This window comes from Lynx rufus, unplaced genomic scaffold (assembly GCF_022079265.1).
Source record: "Lynx rufus isolate CCGP_SWC_20201006 ecotype Redwood Valley unplaced genomic scaffold, mLynRuf1.p SCAF_18, whole genome shotgun sequence".
NCBI lineage: Eukaryota > Metazoa > Chordata > Mammalia > Carnivora > Felidae > Lynx > Lynx rufus.
In genome coordinates, this window is record NW_025814832.1 from 41,690,670 (window position 1) to 41,715,951 (window position 25,282).

Consider the following 25,282-nt stretch of genomic DNA (forward strand, 5'->3'; position numbering starts at 1 on the left):
TATGCTAAGTGAAAGAAGCCAGTCACAAAAGAGCACGTATTGTATGATTCCATTTATAGGAAATGTCCAGAATAAGCAGATCTGTATGTACTACATATTAATGTTTCCATTTGGATTTTTAGAAATCTTTTCCTCATATAATATACTGACACTTAGTCCTGACACTTTCCCTGACACAGATAGATTAGTGATTGCCTAGGACTGCGGTTGGGGCTGTAGATGGGAACTGCAAATTAATGGTATGAGGTTTCTTTTTTTTATAATGAGGTTTCTTTTGCGGAATATGAAAATGTTCCAAAATTAGATTGCAGTGATAGTTGCAGAATTCAGTCTATATCCTAAAACTGTTCACTTGTATACTTGAAATGGATGAGTTTGTTTGGTATGCAAATTATATCTCAATAAATTGTTTAAAAACGAACATTGGCCTGCTCGGTACTTTTAGAGCCAGAAGATAATAAAGAACAAAAGTGACATGAAGCTTCTATTTACATATTTGTCATCTACAAGTTAGACAAAAAATAATAATGTGTGCAAATGCAATGTCTTAGTTGTTTTTGGTCTAGTAAGGAAAAATGAATCTGAGATCCTATAGAATCCCAAATTTCTATCTTTGTAATATGCTTTCATGTTAATGTCTTTAAATATTGATTTAAAAATATACAGAATCTCTACTTTTAAAATGATCTCAAGCCAATCACTGAAGTGATCATTAATTTACTCATAGGGAATAAAGGAGTAAGAAACTCTGTGTCAAAAAAAAAAAAAGTCAGGAACTACTAAGTATCAGCTTATTACATAAGGAGATCAATTGTGAGAGCCAGGTACAAACATTAATATGTAGCACACAAAAATTGTAAATTCCGTTCCTTGTGCCTGATGTAAACAGTGGAGAGTTTCCCAACGTATAGGAGTCATGAAGCCGACTCTGTGGGAAATGGTGACTTAATTTTATATCTCATCCTTAACTACCAGAGGTTTAATTTTCTGTAGTTCAATGAATCAAAGCTCTAGTAATATTTTAGAACTTCTGGCTCAAGATGAATATAGGATAAAATATTAGAGTATACATATATTGCTTTCTTTTTTAAATTCCATATTGCTAATGAGTGCCGGTGTTATATTTGTATTTGATTTACGTGGCTCTCTTAACAGATAATGGGAAGGTTGAAGTGAAAAAGTTAATGGATGCATTGAAAATGTTTTCTGGTGAGTGGCAAGTTACTATAAAATTGTACTATTTTTAAAATATCTCCTCAACTTCCCCAAACTGTTTATATGTCTTTATATTATGTCTCATTGAATACTTGTTTTCAGAGTCTTATGCTGTATTTATTTGTACAACTTAAATTTTAAAAATACAATGAAAATTCTGTGTCTTGGTAAGAAATCTGGCCCAAATGTTTTTAATAAAGCAATAATACCACTTACCTCACTAATATTCAAATAATCCCATACCTTGATAGGCATATATGAAGAGGAAAATCACATAATTTAGGATCTCCCCAGAATTCTAAGTTCCCCTGCCAAAATTATAAATTTCCATGATTTCCATCATTCTAACTTGCTGGCCAATCTTAAAAGCAAATCTACCCTCTGCTGCATTAGATGCACACAGATGCATCACTAAGAGAGTATGCCTTTTAGGAGATTAAGGACCTGTGTTCTATTTGTGGCCTCCCTGTGATTCTGTGTAGTTGTATGTGTTTCCTTTTACTCGCTCGCTACCTCCGAGCTGAAGGTGATCATTTTTTCATTATCTGGAATCATTAGATTCCAAATTGTCACGCACTGATGTTCCTGTCTTTTGAAAGGAAAAAAGATTGATGCCAACGATCTGCTAAAGGTCCTGGGAGCCATGGGGATCGAGCTCCCTGAAAAGGAACTAGTGAGGCTGAGACACACCGTGCCTATCGACGGTGAGCCATGTAAGTCTCAGAACAGCCTTTCCGGGGACGTTGGTTTTGGGGGGTCATTGTCAGCAGTTCTAAATTGTTGTCTCTTTGTTTCTCCTAAAAAGTACTGAAAATAATTTTTAAAACAAATTAAGTTTGCTGATGTACAGATTCAATCTGTGAACCCAGCTCTTTAACCATAACCATATTGCCATCAGAGTTGATGCAGGTTGTAATAACACTACCCAGTCACGCCCCTGAGAGGCCTGCATGATAGGAAGGAAACTGAGGGAAGTGAGACACAGGTTAAAAAAAAAGGGGGGAGGGGACACAAAGAAGTAGTGATTTTTTTTTTCCTGTACAGTATAGTCTTCCCAGCAGTCTTCTTGGTTGCTGAACACTGGGTACGTTTTTGTCACAATTTTTTTCCTAAAATAATTTTTATTTGATGAGGAGATAGAACAGACTTCCTAGGGAAAGAGTAAAAAAGATTGCTCCTAGAATTACCCAATCGCCCAAAAACTGTGTGTCCATGTTCTTTTCCTTTGGATATAAATTATGGTTATTCTTTTTTAATAGCTGCTGGAAAGGTGTATAAGAACAGATTGTTGGATGGTGTGAAGTCTGTAAAAGGTATTTAAGAACCATGATTAGCAGAAAAGTCTGCTAAATGTCAACACGAATATCAACACAAACATCTTACCACCAGGTTTTGAGTCATGTCTACATTCCTGTATTTAGATTTTTTTATTTCATTATGTTAAGTATTTTTGCATAATCACCCATGGTATAATATTGCAAGGGATCCATTCACTCTTGGAGAATATTTCTAAATAGCACCCCCAAAGAATCATTTGAAATCTAATTTATACAACACATAATATACAGAATATCATAGGCAGTTTTTCTGAGCGTTTGCCCAACAACAATACAAAGGATTTTGGAGTGACCTTTAATAATTTTATGGCACAAATCAAGTTATTTTCTTTTTTATTTTATTTATTTATTTGTTTATTTCATTTATTTTTAAGGCAGAGGAGACAGAGCATGAGTGGGGATGGGGCAGAGAGAGAGAGGGAGACACAGAACTGGAAGCAGGCTCCAGGCTCTGAGCTGTGAGCACAGAGCCCGACGCGGGGCTCGAACTCACAAACTGTGAGATCATGACCTGAGCCGAAGTCGGACGCCCAACCAGCTGAGCCACCCAGGCGCCCCTCAAGTTATTTTCTATAAAACATTCTTTCCTAAAGACCAGTTAACCACAATAGCAGCAACAGCAAATGTGGAAAAGAAGCATGGTATTGTGGCCAAAATGCTTTTTTTACTTCCTCTTCCTGTAGGTCCTTAGAAAAAGAGACCAGAGGGGCGCCTGGGTGGCGCAGTCGGTTAAGCGTCCGACTTCAGCCAGGTCACGATCTCGCGGTCCGTGAGTTCGAGCCCCGCGTCAGGCTCTGGGCTGATGGCTCAGAGCCTGGAGCCTGTTTCCGATTCTGTGTCTCCCTCTCTCTCTGACCCTCGCCCGTTCATGCTCTGTCTCTCTCTGTCCCAAAAATAAATAAACGTTGAAAAAAAAAAAAATTAAAAAAAAAAAAAAAAAAAAAGAAAAAGAGACCAGAAGGGGAAGTAGGAAGGGAAAGAGGAAAAGGGTAGAAGGTTTGCTGCTATTTAATGAGAGAAGCCTCTTGCAGGTGGCAGGTGGCCTCCTGACATCCCAGATACTTGGAATAATTCCAGTCAGCGACATTCTTGGAGAATTTTGTGGTGAATGTGTTGTTCATGACAGTTTTCTCTTTGAGAGCATTGAATCCATTTTTATAGTCTTTTCATCTTTTATACACTTTTTGTATATTGCAATAGCAGAACATTGATGATCTGAATCTTGAACTATCCCTCTCAGCTGATCCCTTGGCTTTGTTTTGGGGACAGACCTGCACAGTACTCTCTCTGTATTCCCCATGGGGACAGTCCTATCATTGGTATTCTTTTGGCCCCTCTTTTAACAGATGAGTATTACTTAATACTACAAATAGTAACTTTAAACACATAATCACAGCCTGTCACCCAGTAATGCTTCAACCTCAGAATATTTTTTAAGTAGGCTAAATGCCCAATGTGGGGCCTGAACTCACGACACCAAGATCAAGAGTCACACATTCTACTGACTAAGCCAGCCAGGCACCCCCAACCTCAGAACATTTTATCTAAGTTGTTCTTGACATCATTTTCGGTGATTTACTGAGTCAACCTTATATGCCTGTTCACTAATACAAATAAATTGTACCTTTTTCTTTGTTTTTTTATCATACTAAAATGCATGTGAGAAAAAAAATTATATATAATCTTTGGAAATCACGTAATATTTTTTTCATGATTACTTCCTGTTTGTTTCTTAAGGAGGAATGGTTAAAGCCAATAACCTAGACAATGTTCTGGAAAATCTGGGAATTGAACTCACAGAAAAGGAACGTGAAGCTCTGGCAGAAAATCTGCCACTTAGTGGTAAGCATTGTAGATAATAATGAGCCTTAGGAGTTTACATTTATGAGCTTGTGTAAGAGAATGTATATTAACTAGTGATATTTGGTATACCAAAAGAAATTAGAAGCATTTGCAAAGATAGGGATGAACAGTCTTCATTTAAGAACAGATCATGTATTATTTAGGGGAAACTACATTTTTATTTAAAAACAAACCTAAAATTATGTCCCGGGTAAATGCAGCAGCAGTTAAATTCTTTCCCCCGTGAAAGTCCAAGGCGAGAGTGTCTTTGGGTAATGGACAGTGGCTCTTCTCCATTCAGCGATACAGGGATCCGGGTTCCTTGCCTCTTGGATTCCTTTTTAAGGCCTTGTCATCGTTTCTATCTAATAATGGAATGGAAAGGAGAGCATGAAGGAGAGAGAGTGCACGCGTTATTTCCGCAGCCATTCCTTTGTGGAGAACTGGTCACGTGGCTGCGCCTAAATAAATGTGAGGCGGAGGTGGGGCGGTAGAGATGTAGTATCTGTCTGGGCATCCACTTCCATTTATGATTCTATGCTCTGAGAGGAAATCAGAGTATTGGTAGGTAGTTAGCTGCTTTTTGTGTTTTGTTTTGTATTCATTGACAGTTGCCTCAAATATACATGCACCATGTGATTTGAAGCCCAGGAGGCCTTCCCTAAAAAGTCTCCGTGAGACTAGAACTGAAGAAGATAAAACGAAATCAAATCAAAATAAATCAATAAAGGAAAACTGTTTCCTAGTCATCTTCATTGAGGTTAACAGTATATATTTCCAGGTAACAAGCCCAACACCAGATTGCAGCAGATAGTTTTGCTTTGTCCCCAGCTGAGGACTGTTAATGCCTAAAGGAGCCTGTAACCAACCACAACTTAGACAAGCCTTACGTTCCCCAATGGGGAAACTGGCTCATTAACAGAAAAAAGGTGTAGTCTTAGGCTTCTTTGCTTCTCTTGCACATGCTTGGCTTCTCTGTCACCTGCCCATTCCAGCTTCACGTTCTTCAAGTCGAATCACTTACCTTCTCGTTATGTTTTAAAACATCACTCAGAAATGTTAGAAAGACCTAAGGAACAGGGGTTATGGTTTATGCAGTCAGCTATCCTCTTGAGGCTTTTGGTTTATAGATTTGTGGAATTGTAGGCCTTCCTTTATTTTGCTTTGGGGAATGGTGGTGTGCAACCAGTGAGGTTAGTTGGACAGAGCCGTGATCTCAAGAGTGCCATGCTTGGGGTTTAGTGCTCTGATTTGGCCATCAAGAGGGTCTTCATAATTTGCTTTTAAATTTTTTTTTTTTCAACGTCTATTTATTTTGGGGACAGAGAGAGACAGAGCATGAACGGGGGAGGGGCAGAGAGAGAGGGAGACACAGAATCGGAAACAGGCTCCAGGCTCTGAGCCATCAGCCCAGAGCCCGACGCGGGGCTCGAACTCACGGACCGCGAGATTGTGACCTGGCTGAAGTCGGACGCTTAACCGACTGCGCCACCCAGGCGCCCCGCTTTTAAATTTTTTAATGTTTATTTATTTTGGAGACTGAGAGAGACAGAGCGTGAGCAGGGGAGGGGCAGAGAGAGAGGGAGACCCAGAATCTGAAGTAGGCTCCAGGCTCCGAGCTGTCAGCACAGAGCCCGATGGCGGGGCTCGAACCCACGGATCGTGAGATCGTGACCTGAGCTGAAGTTGGACGCTTAACCGACTGAGCTGCCCAAGTGCCACAAGAGAGTCTTCACAATTTTATCTTTGAATTTGTGTTTCCTAATTGAAGTCTGATGGGAAACTAGAGCATGGCTGGGGCTTGGCACCCTGGCTCAGGCATGTGACTGCCCCTGCCATTTAGTCCCCAGGATGTATTCTGGATCAACCACTCCACAGCCTCTGGTATGGCCAACCTCCCTTTCACCACCATGCCTGGCAACATCTGCATCCCCTGACCCCAGCAGGGACCTGGGCATGGTTGCAGGGAGGGCTAGCATTGGCAACCTGTACCTGAAGCATGGCAGCAGCAGTCCCCACTCTGGGCTGGCAGGGTCAAGCCTGTTCCTCATCCCCTTCCAGGTATCTAGTGTGTCCCCACGTCAAGGCTGCATTACTCTTGGGAGTCGCCTGTCCATAGTGAGTTGAGGCAACCAGTGCATAGGAAAGTGAGACACGTGACTCAATTTTCAGATGTGTGGTTCTGGCGGCAGGAGGAAGGAAGGAAGTCTGCTGCTAGTGAGCCTCGTGCATGCTGAGTAATGGGACCACCCAGGGTGCCTGTGAGGTTCTGCACTCAACCCTAGAAGATGCCATGCCTGTGACAGTGCAACATTTACCAGCTGACTTATAAACAAAAACTAAAACAAAAACACCACGATGACAGTTTGGGAACAAGACTGTGGAAGAAAAAAAAAGCAAAGTTTTTTTTCCTGATTTTTGAACAAGGGGTCCCACGTTTTCATTTTGTACTTGGCCCAGTAAATAAAGTAGCTGGTCTTAGGGGGTTGATCAATCCTTCCTGATATTGGAACAATGCCATATTGCTATAACTCTCTAGCTTTAGCTAATGATTTCTTTTTTCCCAAACATAGAAAGGTAGAAACGTTTACCCAAACTTTATGCATGTGCTGGTAACAAAAGATTGAGAACACATAACCAGCCATTCCAAGTTAATAGTTGAAATAACTAAAGAAAAGTATTAGTAAAAGATAGAACATGAAAAATGTTCTCAACATCAATCATGGGAAGAACCTTGCGTTTGCATCAGAAGGGCTATCAGAGACCAAACAACAACATACTTAGCCTACTGTAACATTCCTGCAAGCATAAGACAGAGAAAGCTTTCTTGGGTTAACCCTCTATCTACCATAGAATGAATTCTTTGCAATCCATTGCATAGAAGTTTTTGGCTGGTGAGATTAAATTGTGGGGAGAATCTCTATTTCTTAATTTAGCTCCTTTATCTTTTTATAATATTGCCAAATTATGGTATTTCTTACAGCTAATGGGAAGACTGAGCTCAAAAAATTGATGGAAGCAGTGGAAACTATTACAGGTTAATTAGAAGTTTCTACAAATCTAATGTCTTTATTCTTTAGCTAATTTATATTTTTATGTAGAACCATCATTTTTACATTCCCTTTTGTATTCTATTCTACCCATTTTTCTTCTATATTGATGAATATCTGCATACAGTTGCCCAGAATTACACATTAGAACATTTGCATTTTAGCACTAATTTTTCTGTGTGAATTTATAGTAGCAAATTTCTTAGTTTCTGGAATATTTGCCAAGAATAGTCACTATTCTTGATTTTGAAAGCCTAAATTTGAATTAGCATAGCTAATGATACAGCAAACTTTCACAGAGATAAAATTCTGTTATCATTAAGAGATTAGGGGAGAGATAATATCCTTACAAAATAAATGGATCTTATGCCTACAGTGTCCTAATTTGTATTATATAAACTGCATCAGTATGTCTATTACTTTACTAAGCGTAAGAGAGAAATTCTATTTCTACCCCCAATTAATGACAGTGGCGAACAGTTAACATATTGTGTGTGTTTGCTCATTCAGCTATTGTAGCTGAAGCTGTAAAGGGTCAACAGGTTTGGGGGGGGCTGTGGTTAGGCCCTTCTCTCTACTAATCTGTGACCATTTTGTTATGTTGAAGGGGGAGAGGTTGATGTCAGTGATGTAGGAGGTGTTCTGGAAAACATGGGAGTAACTGTCACAGATAAGGAATGTGTAGAGCTCGTAAAAAACCTGCCAGTTAATGGTAAGCATTTAAAATATTAATATGGTCTTGAAGGAAGCACACATTTCTTATTTTGTTTATGAGAACTTCTGTATACTTTCTGATAGCATAGAAAAAATGCTTTCAAAAACTACTTAGTATGAATGATTTCACTCATGTAATTATGTATCTTCACATACTGATAGATAATATGTAGGTATATTCTAGGTTGTTAACATGAATCATCTAGGGACTTGTGGCTGCACCATAGACTGAGAAGGAAGAAGTAGAAAAAGGCACTTAAACAAAACAAAGACCGAAAAAGTACAGCCATTGTGATATGGTTCAATTTATACACTTACGTATGCAAATAATTTTTTAAAAAAATGAATGGTACGTTTTCACCTTAAGAGGATGCTATCTAATGGTAGAACATCAGTAACTGTAAGCTGAGTGTATATGGGGATTCATTGTTTCCATTCTACTTTTGTATATATTTAAAATTCTTTACAATAAAAACATTTCAAGAGAAGATTTTTAAGAAGGAATTCCATTAATTTTTAGTTGGAAATCAGTTGCTGCTTTATTCACAACCTGCCATCAGGGCTAAGAAGTACCTTTTGTAGTTGTGGTTCTATAGATGGAGAATTGTAAAAGTTATACTGGGTGCTAACTAGGTGAGAGAACAGAAAAGGACATTAGAGAGCTGAAAAGGAATTTAAAAAAAGTACTAAGATTACAAGAGTAACATGCTTCAGTGTCAATAATTGAATAGAGTGGATACATTGGTGGCTATTTCATTTTTAAAAATTTGAAAGTAAATTGGAAATTTTCTAGAAAAAATTACAAATCCTCCTTACATTAAATAATGACTTGCTGCCTTGGTGAATCTCCACGTCACTTACTTATGTATGACCTGATTTATGTTTCCACGTAGCTAAAGGAAAAGTCTACAAGAATAGGTTACTGGATGGTTTGAAGTCTCTTAATGGTAAGTGAGCAGCATAATACAAAGCCAGATGATTCTAAGAGACACATTATACTATCTCCTAGATATCCAATTGTGAACTTCACTAACCTCCTTAAATACTGATATCATTCCTAGCTTCTGATATAGACCTGTGAGCAAATTATCTCCATATAGAAATTTAAATAATATTTTACATAAGAGAAAATAAAGTCTGTGTCAGAACAGTAAAATTAAAGGGAAAATATTTGGGGAATTTGGTTAGGCGTTGAGACAATCAATAAAATAAACACAAATGAGCCCACTTATTAGTGAGAAGATAAAATAATGTTTTTCATTACTATGAATTATTAAATAGTAATGCAGGCCCTTTTAAAGCTTATGCTTTGTAAACCTGTCCCCATGATCCCACTAAAGAAAGAGGTTCTTTTTAAAGAGCTATTATCTATTATTATCTATTATTGACCCGCTTTGTACTATAGACACTTGATGTTCCTGCTGAAAATAACATTAGTATATGTCAACAATTTGATGTATTTGCTAAAACAAGTCAACTGTCATGCTATATATGAGCCTATTTAAGTTATTTAAATCCAAAAACTATGCAGCATGCTAATTGACTATAATAAAATGCATTCTGGACAATTAGCTCAAGATTTCAGTTTTGTTTTTTTTTTCTGCAGATGGAAATTTCTAAGAACTAAAATCCCCAAACAAAAATTTTAGAAAAAGATCCCTTGCTTGCAAAAGAAAAATATTTCTGACAGGGGACACCCTTTATATTTCCACCTACACTACAGCCATGTGGGCCCATAGGTTATTTAAATATATAAACTGTATTTTTCTTTCCTTTGGCTATTTCTTGACCATTTTGCTTTTCTAAGGAGGGATTGTTAATGCCAATAAACTTGATTCAGTTTTGAAAACCATGGGATGGAAACTCACAGAAGATGAAATTAAGGATCTCAAATGCAACCTGCCCACTGATGGTGAGCATTGAAAATATTTTTAAGTTCTTTGGGAAAAATCTTACCATGATGATTAGATTCCCAGCTCATTGTTCTTTATGGATCTTGGTTATGGGATTGAAGAAATTCTACCTTTTTCCATTATTCTTCTTCTCACATCTGAAGAAGGCATTGAAGAATAACCCCTTCTTGGGGGCTGCGGCAACTTTCTTAGTGTACTTCCTATTTGTAGAGGGCAGGAACCCCACTTTAAGTCATGAACAGAGTACCTTTTAGTTTAAGTTTTATACTAAAATAGGGTTGACTTTTTATCTGATTGATGACGACTTGCTTAATGTGCCAATAGTTACATCTACAATTCTTTTTGAGATGTGCTTCTCATTAGATTTAATTGTAGATCCCTTGAGTTTTATCAGACTTCCCTGGGGAGAAGCACAACCTAAGATGCTTGTTCCTGAATTATTTTTTCAAATTTGGAGGATTTACTAGGCGCCATGTTAATCAAATCAGAGGTTTCAACAAAAGGAATGATGATCACACTCTTCATATTGTCTTTGCCAGAAGCCTTAGTTTTGAATGCCCTTGGTCACTAAAAGAAATTCCAGGTGTTATCTTCTATTTGTAGAAGATGAGAACTAGTTCATTTTTTGTGCCATGTCGCACCCAGAATCTCTGGATTCTCTCTGTTCTCCTTTATCCTTGCTTGCTAGCCAGCCAGTTGTTTTCTGGGTTCATTTCTTTTTGTAGTAACTTGTCCGTTGCTGCCAATATCAACCAGATACTCTAGTAACACTGTATTTCCTAGCTTCTTCTTCTTCTTTTTTTTTAAAGTTTATTTATTTATTTTTGAGAGAAAGAGAGAGAGGGAGTGGAGGAGGGATGCAGAGAGGGGGAGAGAAAGAGAGAATCCCAAGCAGGCTTCCGCATGGAGCCCGATGTGGGGCTCGAACCCACAAACTGTGAGATCATGACCTGAGCCAAAACCAAGAATTGGGGGCTTACATGACTGAGTTACTCAGGCGCCCCACCCAGCTTCTTCTTTTAAAGTACAAGCATATTCAGTACATTATCTGCCTTCTAAGTTGTTGAAATTGATAAACTCCCCAACACCATTGCAAGGCATGAGTTCATTCCAGCCTCCAGTAACAATTTCTTCACCAAACACTTCCAGCACCAGAGCCAATGCCACATAGTTTTGGTGTTTTTGCTACTACTTTTGTTGTTGCTAAGACAGCAACACACTTGTGGTTCCAGTTCCTTTTTTTTTAAGTTTCTTTATTTTGAGAGAGACAGAGATGGCCTAAGCAGGGGAGGGGCAGAGTAAGAGGGAGAGAGAGAGAGACAGAGAAACCCAAGGAGGCTCCTCAGTGTCAGTGCAGAGCCCAACACTGTGCTCGAACTCATGAACTGTGAGATCATGACCTGAGCTGAAACCAAGAGTCAGACGCTCAACCGACTGAGCCACCCAGGCGCCCTGTGGTTCCAGTTCCTATTATCAGCTAGCTATGCTGCAGTAGCAACAAACAACCCCCAAATCTCAGTGGCAACAGAGTTTTTTTGCATGACACTCAATATTAGACACTGCCCATAGGTTGGCTGTCCATCTGTTCTCTACTATAGGACATAGGATGCAAGAACAGTCCCTGTCTGGACAGTGTCACTTTTGTAACAGGAAAAAGAGAGATGATGGAGCCATGTGATAGTTCTTAAAGTTTCTACTCAGAAGAGACTCAAATATTTCATTTGACAAAGCAAATTGCATGATATCATTGGGAACAGAAGTATAATCCTCCCATAAGACAGACTTGATACAGAGGGGAAGAGAATATTTGGACAAACAAGATATATTCTCTTAAAACAATGTATCTGAAAATGCAAGGAAAAACAATTTATACCCACTTTGATGCATTTTAAAACTGATTCCATAATTACAGAACATCTAGTCAATTTAATATATGGAGTCATCAAAAGAACCAGTCAGCTCTATTCTTATATACAAATATATGCATAGAATATCTCTAAAAAAGATACACAAAAAATGTCAATGCTTGTTCCTTAGAAGGAAGAGAATTCTGACAATGGAGATGTTTATAAAGGAGATATATTTTTCACTGGATTCTTATTGGTAACATTTGAGTTATGTAATTTATGCTTATGCTGTCTAGTAAGAATAAATTGATTTAGAAACATATTATGTGAAAAGCATGATTCACAAAAGGAAAAAATTGATAAATTGTACTTCATTAAAATTAAAAGCTTTCACTCTGGAAAGCTGTGTGGAGATGGTGGAAGACAACCTACAGTCTGGGAGAAAATATTTGCAAATGATACATCTGACAAAGCAGCAGCATCTATGGCATTTAAAGAACACGCAAAACTCAGCAATATAGGGGCATCTGGTGGTTCAGTCAGTTGAGCGTCTGACTTTGGCTGAGCCTCGTCTTGGGCTCTATGCTGACCACTCAGAGCCCGGAGCCTGCTTCAGATTCTGTGTCTTCCTCTCTCTCTGCCCCTCCCCCTCTCGTGCTCTTTCTCTCTCTCAAAAATAAATAAACATTAAAAGGTTTTTTTTTTTTATTTGAGAAAACCTCAGCAATATAAAATACAAACCAATAAGAAGATGGGGAAAATACATGAAACTATATGAATGAAAATACATTGCACCAAAGAGGATATACAGGTATCAGATAAACACATGAAGAGATGCTTGACGTCATTAGGTATTAAGGAAGTGCCATTTGAAACTGCAGTGAGATATCACTGCATACCTATCAGAATAGCTAAAATAAAAAATAATGACAACACCAAATGTTGATGAGGATGCTAGAGAAACCGGACCACTCATACTTGGTAGTGGGAAGGTAGTGATACAATCACTATAGAAAAAGTACCAGTTTCTTACAAAACTAAGCATAGAGCTACCGTAGCAATTACACCTTTGAAACTTAGGTTCGCACAAAATCTGTACATGAACGTAAGAGCCAAAAACTGGAATCAGCCCAAGTCTCCTTCAACAGGTAAATGGCTAAACAAACTTGTGGTACATACATATTATGGAATACTGTTATTCATCAGTAAAAGTACACTATCTGATTCATGCAACATCTTGGACAAATTTCCAGATAGTTATCCAGAGCTAAAAAAGCCAACCTCAGAGCTTACATACTGTAAGATCTTTACATATCATTTTTGAAATAACAAAATTTTAGAAATGGAGGACAGATTAGAGCTTGCCTGGATTTAGAGATAGGGGATTGGTGGAGGCAGAAGGAGGTGGATGTGGTTATAATAGGGTCCTTGTGGGACTGGAACTGTTCAGTATCTTGACTGTGGCAGTGCATACGTGAACCTACACAGGTAGTAAAATTGTCTGGAATTTAATAATACAGAGACATACACATGAGTACAAGTAACACTAAGGAAATCTAAATAACATCGGTGGATTGTATCAATGCCAGTATTCTGTTTTTGGTATTATTCTATGGCTTTGTAAGTCTTATCATTAAGGGAAGCTGGGCAAAAACGTACAAGGTATCTCTATTTTTTTCTACTAACTTCATATGCATCTACAATTACCCAAATAAAATTTTCAAAAAAAAATATTAAATTGGAAATAAAATCTGTTAGTCTATCAGTGTGATAACTGCCCCCCCCAATTGCTAATATAAAGGATTTGTCTTCAAAGTGCCTAATAATTTATCTTGTAATCCAAATGGAGGAAAAAAATCTTTCTGGGTCTGTTAAAACATCAGGGAATATTGAATGAGAACACATTACCTGAGAAAATCACTGCTGAAACCCAAGTTTAAACATTTTTGAATAGCATGTACCAAACATAAACCCATTGCTATGGCCTGATAGAAATAAGAAAGTTCTTCAAAGTCTTAGAGCTAAAAAGTAGACCCTGGACAGTAAGTGGCTTTTGAATCTTATCCCTTGACTATTGTAGGTTTGATTTTTTATAGAAGAATTAAGTCATAGTTGTATTGTTGATGTTATATTTTTCATATTTAACCTCTTTACACTCATTCTCAAGAAGTGGGTAAAAGTAGAGAATATTATTAGTACGGAAGTGTTGCTGGAGTATTTTCCTCTCCTATTATTTGTGTGTTTCACTGTTTCTTTTTATTATTTGCATTTCTTCTTACAGTATATGGGAGAACTACAATGAAAAAGTTGTGTAGTGGATTAAAAGCTTTTACAGGTCAGTGGGAAGTTATATAAAACCAAGATCTGCAGACTTTATGTAGTAGTATAGTTTTAAATAATATTTTTTACCATTCTATTGCTGATTTGTAAATTGTAGCTTTCAACCTTTTCTAATGAAACATTTGCTCCTAATGTCCCACAGTTTACCTTTATATATAGTAATTAAAAGCCTATAACTTACTAATAATTTCTGAACTTTCTGGAGTTTTTATACTAATAATACTCACTTCAACATTATTAATAGATTCCCAAATCAGAGTATATCAAGCAACAGCAAAATAAAGCGCTTTTTTTTTTTTTCCATTCTTGGAACTGGAAAGAATTATGCTGAGTGAAATAAGTCAGAGGAGGACAGGTATCATATGTTTTCACTCATATGTGGATCTTGAGAAACTGAACAGAAGATGATGGGGGGAGGGAAGGGAAGAAAATAGTTACAAACAGAGAGAGAGGGAGGCAAACCACAAGAGACTCTTAAATACAGAGAGCAAACTAAGGGTGGATGGGGGGGTGGGGGAGAGGGGAAAATGGGTGATGGGCATTGAGGAGGGCACTTGTTGGGATGAGCACTGAGTGTTGTCTGTAAGCCAATTTGACAATAGATTATATTCATTAAAAAAGCTTATTTATTGTCAGTATCAAGAGCAAATAACATATTTCAGAAAAAAAATTAAAATATATAGTATTCTCTGGTAAGATGGATAAATGAATTAATGTTGATATTTCATTAATCAGTTATTTAGGTAAAATCTATTCTCTTCTACTTTGACTTCTTGTCAGATTAAGAAATCATACTTTTCAGTATTTTTAAGCAAATTTGATATATGACCCTTCTCAATTCTGTATGGATGTATATATCTTATTATATCTTTGAACTTCCTCAAGTTAGGAAGAAACATGCTTAACACTATTAAATTATTACTTGAAATAATTATTCTATAAAATTCTTGAATGATCATGTTTCATATTTTCAAAGGAAAAAATATTAATGTGCAACATCTGTCAGATTTTGTGAGGAACATGGGTATTGAGCTAACAGATAAAGAACAAAAGAGGCTGCTAAAGAAGCTTCCAGTTGGGGCGCCTGGGTGGCGCAGTCGGTTAAGCGTCCCTCTTCAGCCAGGTCACGATCTCGCGCTCCGTGAGTTCGAGCCCCGCGTCAGGCTCTGGGCTGATGGCTCAGAGCCTGGAGCCTGTTTCCGATTCTGTGCCTCCCTCTCTCTCTGCCCCTCCCCCGTTCATGCTCTGTCTCTCTCTGTCCCAAAAATAAATTTAAAAAGTTGAAAAAAAAAAATTAAAAAAAAAAAAAAAAGAAGCTTCCAGTTGATGGTGAGCCATAAAGATACTTTAGTAGCCTTCTAGAATACTTAGCTTTATGGTACCATGGGAGAAGTTTTCAAAGTTCTCTTTAGGGGCGCCTGGGTGGCTCAGTCGGTTGAACGTCCAACTCTCGATTTTGGCTCAGGTCATGATCTCACAGTTCGTGAGACTGAGCCCTGTGCCAGGCTCTGTGCTGGCAGCATGGAGCCTGCTTGAGATTCTTTCTCTCTTTCTCCCTAGCTCTCTCCGCCCATCTCCCACTCACTCTCTCTCTCTCTCTAAATATATAAACTTAATTTTTTTTAAATTTCTCTTCTAGCATTTAAAATATATATATAGTTAAAGTAATTAGAAAAGGCAGATTTTAAGTTATATCTATCAATCTATATATCTCTATCTCTCTATATAACCCAGGCCACCAGGGGCAAAATAAATGCTGTCATGTCATGCCCTCTAACCAATGACAAAACTATTAGAAAAAAAAATGAAGGAATGTGATTAGGGGAGAGAATTTTAGAAGAATTGGACAAGAGAAATCAAAGGATAAAGAAACCAGCATAGAGAGACTGTCAACTGTTCTGTCAGGGGTTTAGAATGGCATAACTGTCACTATTGTATCCCGTCTCATTTTTTTGTTGTTATTCGAGGATGAATAAGAACATATTTACTCAGTAAATGAAAACTCTCCCTGAAATTCTGAAGTATATGTATTATGTTTCTGAGCATCTATAGAATGCTTTGTCTGACATAGAGTGTGATTTGCATTGTAGCTTCTGGGAAGATCTATCAAAATAGATTGTTGGATGGTCTGAAGTCTTTCAAAGGTGAGTTAATGAGCAGTTTGAGATTTAACATTTTAATTTATATCATTAGAGCTTTACCCAAGCCATCCTTTTATGAACTGATTTTTAAATGTAGTTTCTTTATTTTAAAAGAGGTATTTTGTGATGAGTTTTTTTTAAATCTTTGTAGGTCCCACATTTTCTTGTATTTTTCATAACTTAATCTTGAAAGTGTAAATTGAATTCTAGGTAGATAAAACAAAACATGAAGAGAATGATAGGTAGTCTGAAAATTAGTTAAGCAAAGAAAATAAAAATAGTTTCTATTGTTAGAAATATTGGACATTGTTTCCTGATAGAATCCAAATCATAAATTAATGTTCATTATAATTCCTCTAAAAAGAATGTGTTTTTAGTGAGATTCAGTTAAGACAGAAAAAAAAAATGTAGGCAAAGGTACCAACTTGTGCCTAGGATTTGTTTTGGTTTTGCTTTCCCTCCTAGTGCTTAGTCCAAAAGAAGAGAAGAACATAAAGAGAATGAAGAAATGACTTAAAAGCTCTGCCACTTGGTACCTATTGAGAGGAGTCACCTGTCAAAAGAAGAGTGCCTCTTGGCATTCCTAGGCCCTCCAGAAGAGTGGGAGCAGGATTATTTTTTAATTTAATGTGGAAGTTGTCCACCATGCTGCCCATTTGATAGCATCTTGCTATGTGTCTTTATCAACTAAATCGTCACCTTAAAAATGAGACAATGATAGCCAGATACTTGTCGGCCTCCCTGTCGTTCTCTTTCCCTATCTATCTAGTTTTTCTAGTCTCTAGGCCTCCTGTTTTACAATTTTAATAATAAATTTTCCTTTCCATGCACTCTGAGCCTCAGCTCCTGCTTCAGCTTCAGAACATTTTTAACTAAATTTTTAACATTTTAACTAAAGCCCTCTGTAAACTACCATGCTAGGTAGTTTACAAGATAATTATCTATTCTTTTTAACTAATACAAATAGTGTTCTATCTTAAAATATTCACCAAAAAATCAGTGTTCATAAACTGTTTTCACAGTATGGATAAACCAGGCGTAAAGTAATTGTCAAGTTCCAGTGGAAAGCAGTACAAGTTTTTTGGCAACTGAGAGTTTTTTTTCAAAATCCTTCTCTACTGCAAATTCAATTAGTTGTCTTTAGCTTAAGTTGCAAAATCCCTTCATAAATTATTTCTTGTCCATAGTTTCATCAAGGCAAAGCTTAAGGCTCTTTAACACGATGTTAAAATAGAGTTTGGTACTCATGTTTCAAAGCAATATTAATAGTACTGAAAAGGATTCTATTTTTCCTTATTCCTAGTTTTTTCATATTAATAGTAAAAACATTTTCAATATAATAGTAACAGAGCACTGATAGATTTCTAGTATTTAATGTTCTTTCATATTTTAACATTTTTTGTCATTCTTTATGTCTCTTTCCTAAGGAGGGAAGGTTGAAAGAAGTAAAGTCAATACTGTTCTAGAAAACATGGGAATCGTGCTCACAGGAGAGGAGCTTCAAAGTCTAACAGATAACCTACCAGTTAACGGTAAGCACTGTGGTTATTTCTCTGCGTTTCTGCAGAGCTTTGCCTGTGAATGTGCATATGAGAATTTTTGAAATTAGGATTATTTGATGCTGAAAGGAAATGTATCTTAGAGTAGAACCCATTCTAAAGTAAAAAGAAATCCTGCCTCATTTTTAAAATTTAAAGTTATCAACATGTTTTCATACAGAAACCAGAGAAGCCAGAATGTTTATCTGAGGAATAGTCAGAATGTAGAATAAAACTTCTACGGATTAAATTTAAAAGTGATCATACGCTGGCTAACGCTTCATTTCTTAGTTCTTCCAATCTGAACCATTTGCTTTTTTGTCTTATGTGTTCTCCCTGAGTGATTTTATGAACCCCTACTTTTAACCATCTGTTTGAACCATCAGTTATATTCTTTCCAGTCTTCTCCCCAGTCTTCAAACTATTTTATTCTAAATCTTCTGAGACATTTCTATTTAGTCCACCCCAAATAGCTGTTCAAGGATAAAATTTGTAATCTAATATATTCCATATCTTTTTAAACTGATCATCCTTTTTTCTGCTTCACTGACCCTGCCAGAAATCTCTATCCACTTAATTACTTGCTGCTGCCTATTTAAACTCCTAAATATTTTTAAAATCCATTCCTACTCTTTAGCCCTGTATCACTACCCTTCTTTCTATTTCTTTTTATCTCTTCTTAGACTGCTAGATAACTCTCTCTCTGCCTATAATTTTGTTACTTTTAAATCCACTCTACACACAGTGGGCAGAATGATCCATTTCTATGTAAACCTGATCATAAGACTAGTTGGGGTTTTTTTCTCCCCATCTTATCTTCCCCTCTTCTACTTTTCTGTACCTTCTTTCAAAACGTTGAAATAACTCAAGGCTCTGATGGGTTCTCTAAGTGATCTTACCTACTTTTTGAGCTCTGAATTCTATCTGTATGGTAATGAATCACTGATAGATATTCCTAACCTAAAACACTCCTTGGATCTCTATTTGGTTTATTTACTACCTATTTGCAGTCTCCACTTGGATAGCTCCAATAACTTGTAACTTAACTTGTCTTAGTCCGAGCTCTTGATTTTTCTACTAAAACTCATCCCTTCCCGGTATCATTACAAGGCATCACCACTGGAGTTTGTCTTGTGATGTCTTTGTCTAGCTTTCGTATTAAGGTAGCACTAGCCTCATAGAATGAATTGGTGTTTTTTCCCACTTCTGTTTTCTGAAATAATTTATGTAGGACTGATATTATTTCTTTAATTATTTGTAATAATTTACCAAAGAAGCCATCTGGACATAGTCCCTTCTCTCTGAGAAAATTTCCAATGCTAAATTTTCTTGTGTGTTGCAACACTATTCAGATTTTCTGTTTCTTTTTTATTCCATTTTGGCAGCTTGTGTCCATTTTGGAATCTATTTCATGTAAGTTGTTTAATTTCTGGCATAAAGTTGTTCACAGTATTCCCTCTTTAGCCTTTAAATTACTGTTAAGTTCAATGGGTTAATCCTTTCTTTCATTACTAATTTTAGTCATCTGTGTCCTCTCTCTTTTTTTCTTGGCTAGTCAATTTTGATGATGTTTTCGAAGACTAAATGTTTGGTTGCATTGAGTTTCTCTGTCATTGTTCTCATATCCTCTCTAATCTTCATTATTTTCTTCCTTCTGCTTGTCTTTGGTTTGGCTTGCTCTTACTTTCCTAGATGAAGATAAAGACTTAATTATGGATTTGAGATCTCTCTTCTTCTCTAACATAGTTATTTAAGGCTATAAATTTTACTTTAAGCGCCACCTTCACTGTGTCTCATGTATTTAATTTTTATTCAGATAAAAATACATTCTAATTTCTCTTGTAATTTCTTCTTTGACTCATGGATTACTTTGAAATGTGTTGTTTGATTTCAGAAGATTTGAATTTCTCGGATTTCCTTTGGTTGTTCATTTCTAATTTAACTCTGTTGTGGTCAGCGAGCATACTTTGCATGATTTCAGTCCTTTGAATTTTATTAACACTTGTTTTACGATTTAGCATACAAGATAATCAGACGCTCTTTGGAGTCTCCAAAAACTTCTAACAGTGTAAAGGGATTCTGTGACCAAAATATTTGTTTTAGAGCCTTTTTTTTTTTTTTTTTTTTGATAATTCTAACACTTGAGTCATCCAAGGATTGGCATGTGTTGATTGCCTTTCCACTTGATAATTGATCTCATTTTCCTAACTTTTTGTATGTTAAATAATTCTGAGTTGTATCCTCAACTTTGTCAACTATTTTGTTGTGTAGACTCTGGGTCCTTTTAAAATTCATTGAACAATGCTGGTGGGTTTTGTTTTAGCAGGTAATCAACTCTGAGATTCAGAACACAAATTCCATCTCCCATTTCTCTGGATGGTTCCAGTCTCAGTTCATTCTACAAAGCTTTGTTTTACTGCTATGGGTCTGTCTGCGTGTGCCACTTGGGTTAGTCTGAGACTTGGGCCCTGGTTTAAATCTTAATTCAGTTCTCAAAGCCGTTGCAAGAATGCTTTCTTTGTATCTGTCTCATGCATGCACAACTCAAAAGTGAGCCCAAGACTTTTACAGATTCATACACAGAATTAGGGGATCCCTTTCTCCATTGTTCTCTCCTCTCTGGAATTACCCCATATTTTCCAACCTGAAGGGGCCTCTTTTCCAGGTTTCCCTGGTCAAAGAGATGGAGTTTTTATCAGTCTTAGCTTCCTGCTCTGCCTTGCAGTTCTGTGATTGGGGCCCCACCCTCAGGACAAAGCCATTAGGGAAAAGAGAAAACCAAAACAGAAGGCTCACTCCCGTTGCCAGTCACTTCTGCAAGTTTTGGTCCTCTTCTATAGTCTAGTGTTGTTGCTTTTTGTGTTTTCTTTAGACTTTTAGTCTAATCATCAGGAAAAATAGATTGTAGAGAGCTGATACGGCCGTGGCAGAATCAGAATCAGCCTCATATTTCATTATTTAAAAAATATATATTCTTTAAAGTTAAAAAAATTAAAAAAATATATATGTAAATAATACTTTCACATTTTAGCATGTGAATCAGGATGCATCTTATAATTGTTACCAATCACATAGTAGAGTTATTACATTCTTGTCATTGAGTCTGCATTTGTGAATTTGGTTTTAGCCTGTCACTGTGGCACATTACCACTTTAAGTTGTGTATTGTTGGTACCCCATGTGTTGAGTTTAATTGCTGTTTAAAAACTTCTCCAAAAAAATTGCGCTGTCATTAAGAATTGAAGGGAAAGTTGTGTATACAGGAAAAGCATGGAAACAGTGGCAAAGTATAAATTTATGATTAGTGAAGAAAACATCTCACCATTGGAGGAAAGACCACAATTCTGTTTTTCAAAATTTTATTGCAAAGCTACAACAAAATGCTTTTTGGACCTAAGAAAGAAAGAAACCCACAAGTAGAAAATCTATACTACCTGTTGTTAATGATGCATACACAAAAGAATTGCCTATGATACACCATACAGTGTAAGTGAAGGCAAAAGAAACTGCCAAATCCCTCACAAAGGTAAAATAAAGTTCCAAGCAATGAGGATGGACATCAGACATCAACTTGTCAAAATTTCTTGTTAACTTTAATTGCACCAAAAAGAATGACATAGGAATAAATTTAACCAAAGAGGGAAAAAAATCTGTGCTCTGAAAACTATAACACATTGGTGAAAGAATTTGAAGATGACACAACAAACAAATAGAAAGATATTCCATGCTTAGGGATTGGAAGAACAAATATTGTTAAAATGTCCATACTATCCAAAGCAACCTACAATTCAGTGCAATTTACCAAAAGCGCGTTCTACAAAACTAGAAAAAATAATCCTAAAATTTGTTTGGAACTGCAAAAGACCCCAAATAGCCAAAGTAATCTTGAGAAAGAAAAACAAAGTTGGAGATGTCACAATTCCATATTTCAAGATCTACTTCAAAGCCATACTAATCAAAACAGTATGGTGCTGGCATAAAAATAGACACAGGGATCAAAGGAACAGAATAGAGAGCCCAGAAATAACCCCGTGATGATATGGTCAATTAATCTATGACAAAAGAGGCAAGAATATACAATAGAGAATAGACAGTTTCTTCAACAAATGGTATTGTTGGACCATTTGTCCGGAAAACTAGACAGCTACATATAAAATAATGAAACTGGACTACTCTTTAATACCATACACAAAAATAAATTCAAAATGTATTAAAAACCTAACTGTGAGACCTGAAACCATAAAAGTCCTAGAAGAGAACACAAGCAGTAATCTCTTTGATACCAGCTGTAGCAACATTTTTCTAGATATGTCTTCTAACACAAGGGAAACAAAAGCAAAAGTAAACTATTGGGACTACCTCAAAATAAAAGCCTTTTTTGCACAGTGGTGGAAACTATCAACAAAACAAAAAAGCAACCTACTGAATGGGAGAAGATATTTGCAAATGATATATCCAATAAGGGGTTAATATCCAAAAAATATGAAGAACTTATACAACTCAACACCAAAAAAAAAAAAAATCTGATTTTTAAAATGAGCATAGGATCTGAATAGATACTTTTCCAAAGAAGTCATACAGATGGCCAAAAGACACATGAAAAGATGCTCAGTATCACTCATTATCAGAGAAGTGCAAATAAAAACCACAATGAGATATCAACTCAGACCTGTCAGACTGGCTAAAATCAAAACATTGAGAATAGTAAGTGTTGGTGAGGATAACAATTGTTGGTGAGGATGTAGGGGAAAAGAACTCTTGTGCACTACTGATGGGAATGTAAATTGGTATAGCCACTATGGAAAACAGTATGGAGGTTCCTCAAGAAAGTAAAACTAGAAATACCATACAATCCAATAATTCCACTACTGAGTATTTACCCAAAGAAAACAAAAATACTAATTCAAAAAGATAGATGCACTCTATGTTTATTGCAGCATTATTTGTAATAGCCACAATATGGAAGCGTCCTAAGTGCCTATCAATAGATGAATGGACAAAGAAGACACACACACTGGAATATTACTCAGCCATATTCGTCAAGAAAGATGAAATCTTGCCATTTGGGACAACACAGATGGACCTAGAGGGTATTATGCTAAGTGAAGTAAGTCAGAGAAAGACAAATATATCAATTCACTCACACGTAGAATCTAAAAAAAAAAGTCAATAAACGAACAAAAAAACTAATCAGACCTGTAAATACAGAGAACAAACTGATTGCCAGAGGGGTGGGGATGTGAGTATTAGCAAAATGGATGCAGAGGAGTAGGAGATACAGGCTTCCAGTAATGGAATGAATAAATCATGGGAATAAAAGACACCGTATAAGGAATATAATCAATGATATTGTAATAGCGTTGTATGGTGACAGATGGTAGCTGGACCTGTGGTGCTGTGGCATCACGTATAAAAACCTATCAGATGACTGCGTTGTACACCTAAAACCAATGTAGCCTTATGTGTCAACTACTCTCAAGAAACATTTTTAATTTCTTGTTCGCTTTAAATAAAAAACTCTAGTGGAGCCCTCATCTAAGAAATGCTGTGTCACCAGTGCTGTTGATAGCACACTGGACAATATTTTGGAGACAAAAGCAGACACCAGTGATTCTGAGTTGAAGAGCTGAACAGCAGTTTAAAAGAATTAGATTCTAAATATGAAATTATAGTAATTGCAAGTTTATCTCACATATTTTTATGTTTGCATAAGCGTGACATTTTAATTTTTTTTAATTTTTAAATTTTTTTTAATGTTTCTTATTTATCTTTGAGAGAAAGAGAGAGACTACAAGCAGGGAAGGGGCAGAGAGAGAGGGAGACACAGAATCTGAAGCAGGCTCCAGGCTCTGAGCTGTCAGCATAGAGCCCGAGGTGGGGAGCTTGACCTCACAGACTGCGAGATCTTGACCTGAGCCGAAGTCGGACGCTCAACCAACTGAGCCACCCAGGCGCCCCTGCATAAGAGTGATATTTTAAAAATCGGTTTAACTCTAAACATCGTTCAATGATATAAAATAAATATTCTAAATGATAAGGAAAAAAAAGGAAGTTAGCCGATTTCCAGGCCTAGATGATTTTCATATTCTTCTTACAGTTTGTAATCTATCTTTTACGATAGGACATATGTATATTTAAAATACTTTGCTTAAAGGCAACAACCTCTTTGACCTCAGCCACAGCAATTTTTGCTCGACACCTCTCCAAAGGCAAGGAAATTAAAAGCAAAAATGAACTATTGGGACCTCATCAAGATAAAAGGCTTCTGCACTACAAAGGAAACAATCAACAAAACTAAAAGGCAACCGATGGAACGGAATGGGAGAAGATATTTGCAAATGACATATCGGATAAAGGGCTAGTATCCAAAATCTATAAAGAACTCGCAAACTCCACACCTGAAAAACAAATAATCCAGTGAAGAAATGGGCAGAAAACATGAATAGACACTTTTCCAAAGAAGACATCCAGATGGCCAATGGACACATGAAGCGATGCTCGATATCACTCATCATCAGGGAAATACAAATCAAGGCCACACTCACGCTGAGATACCACGTCACACCAAGTGATCAGAGGGGTCAGAGTGGCTAAAATGAACAAATCAGGTGATTATAGATGCTGGCCAGGATGTGAAGAAATGGGAACCCTCTTGCACTGTTGGTGGGAATGCAAACTGGTAGAGCTGCTCTGGAAAACAGTGTGGAGGTTCCTCAGAAAACTAAAAATAGAACTATCCTCTGACCCACTGCTAGGAATTTACCCAAGGGATACAGGAGTGCTGATGCATAGGGGCTCATGTACCCCAATGTTGATAGCAGCACTTTCAACAATAGCCAAATTATGGAAAGAGCCAAAATGTCCATCAACTGATGAATGGATAGAGCAAATATGGTTTATATATACAATGGAATACTACTTGGCAATGAGAAAGAATAAAATCATGCCATTTGCGGCAACGTGGATGGAACCGGAAGGTATTATGCTAAGTGAAATAAGTAAGTCAGAGAAAGACAGATATCATATGTTTTTACTCATGTGGATCTTGAGAAACTTAACAGAAGACCATGGGAGATGAGAAGGGGAAAAAAAAGAAATAGTTACAGAGAGGGAGGGAGGCAAACCACAAGAGATACTTAAATACAGAGAACAAACTGAGGGTTGATGGAGGGTGGGGGAGAGGGGAAAGAGGGTGGTGGGCATTGAGGAGGGCACTTGTTGGGATGAGTATTGAGTGTTGTATGTAAGCCAATTTGACAGTAAATTATATTAAAAATATATATATAAATAGATAAAATACTTGGCTCGACAATAATAGATAATAATCTCCTAATTTAACTTGTTAT

At 36.8% G+C, this 25,282-nt stretch overlaps 2 protein-coding genes across 3 annotated transcripts in view; both read left to right on the plus strand.

Moving 5' to 3' along the window:
- Window positions 1–25,282, plus strand: part of LOC124512839 (leucine-rich repeat-containing protein 37A3-like) — a 340,529-nt gene that overhangs the window by 209,681 nt on the left and 105,566 nt on the right. The gene's annotated exons all lie outside the window — the stretch shown is intronic.
- Window positions 1–25,282, plus strand: part of LOC124513570 (uncharacterized) — a 78,131-nt gene that overhangs the window by 40,765 nt on the left and 12,084 nt on the right. Inside the window, exons 15-25 of one of the 2 annotated variants that reach the window (XM_047081702.1) lie at window positions 1,156–1,209; window positions 1,815–1,928; window positions 2,475–2,528; window positions 4,290–4,394; window positions 7,378–7,431; window positions 8,052–8,156; window positions 9,052–9,105; window positions 9,966–10,070; window positions 14,200–14,253; window positions 16,349–16,402; window positions 17,827–17,931. In XM_047081702.1, the coding sequence (XP_046937658.1) occupies window positions 1,156–1,209; window positions 1,815–1,928; window positions 2,475–2,528; window positions 4,290–4,394; window positions 7,378–7,431; window positions 8,052–8,156; window positions 9,052–9,105; window positions 9,966–10,070; window positions 14,200–14,253; window positions 16,349–16,402; window positions 17,827–17,931 (858 nt within the window). Of the gene's footprint in view, window positions 1–1,155; window positions 1,210–1,814; window positions 1,929–2,474; window positions 2,529–4,289; window positions 4,395–7,377; window positions 7,432–8,051; window positions 8,157–9,051; window positions 9,106–9,965; window positions 10,071–14,199; window positions 14,254–14,578; window positions 14,614–15,234; window positions 15,320–16,348; window positions 16,403–17,826; window positions 17,932–25,282 lie in introns of those variants that run through there. The other variant, XM_047081703.1, reaches the window with a different exon arrangement.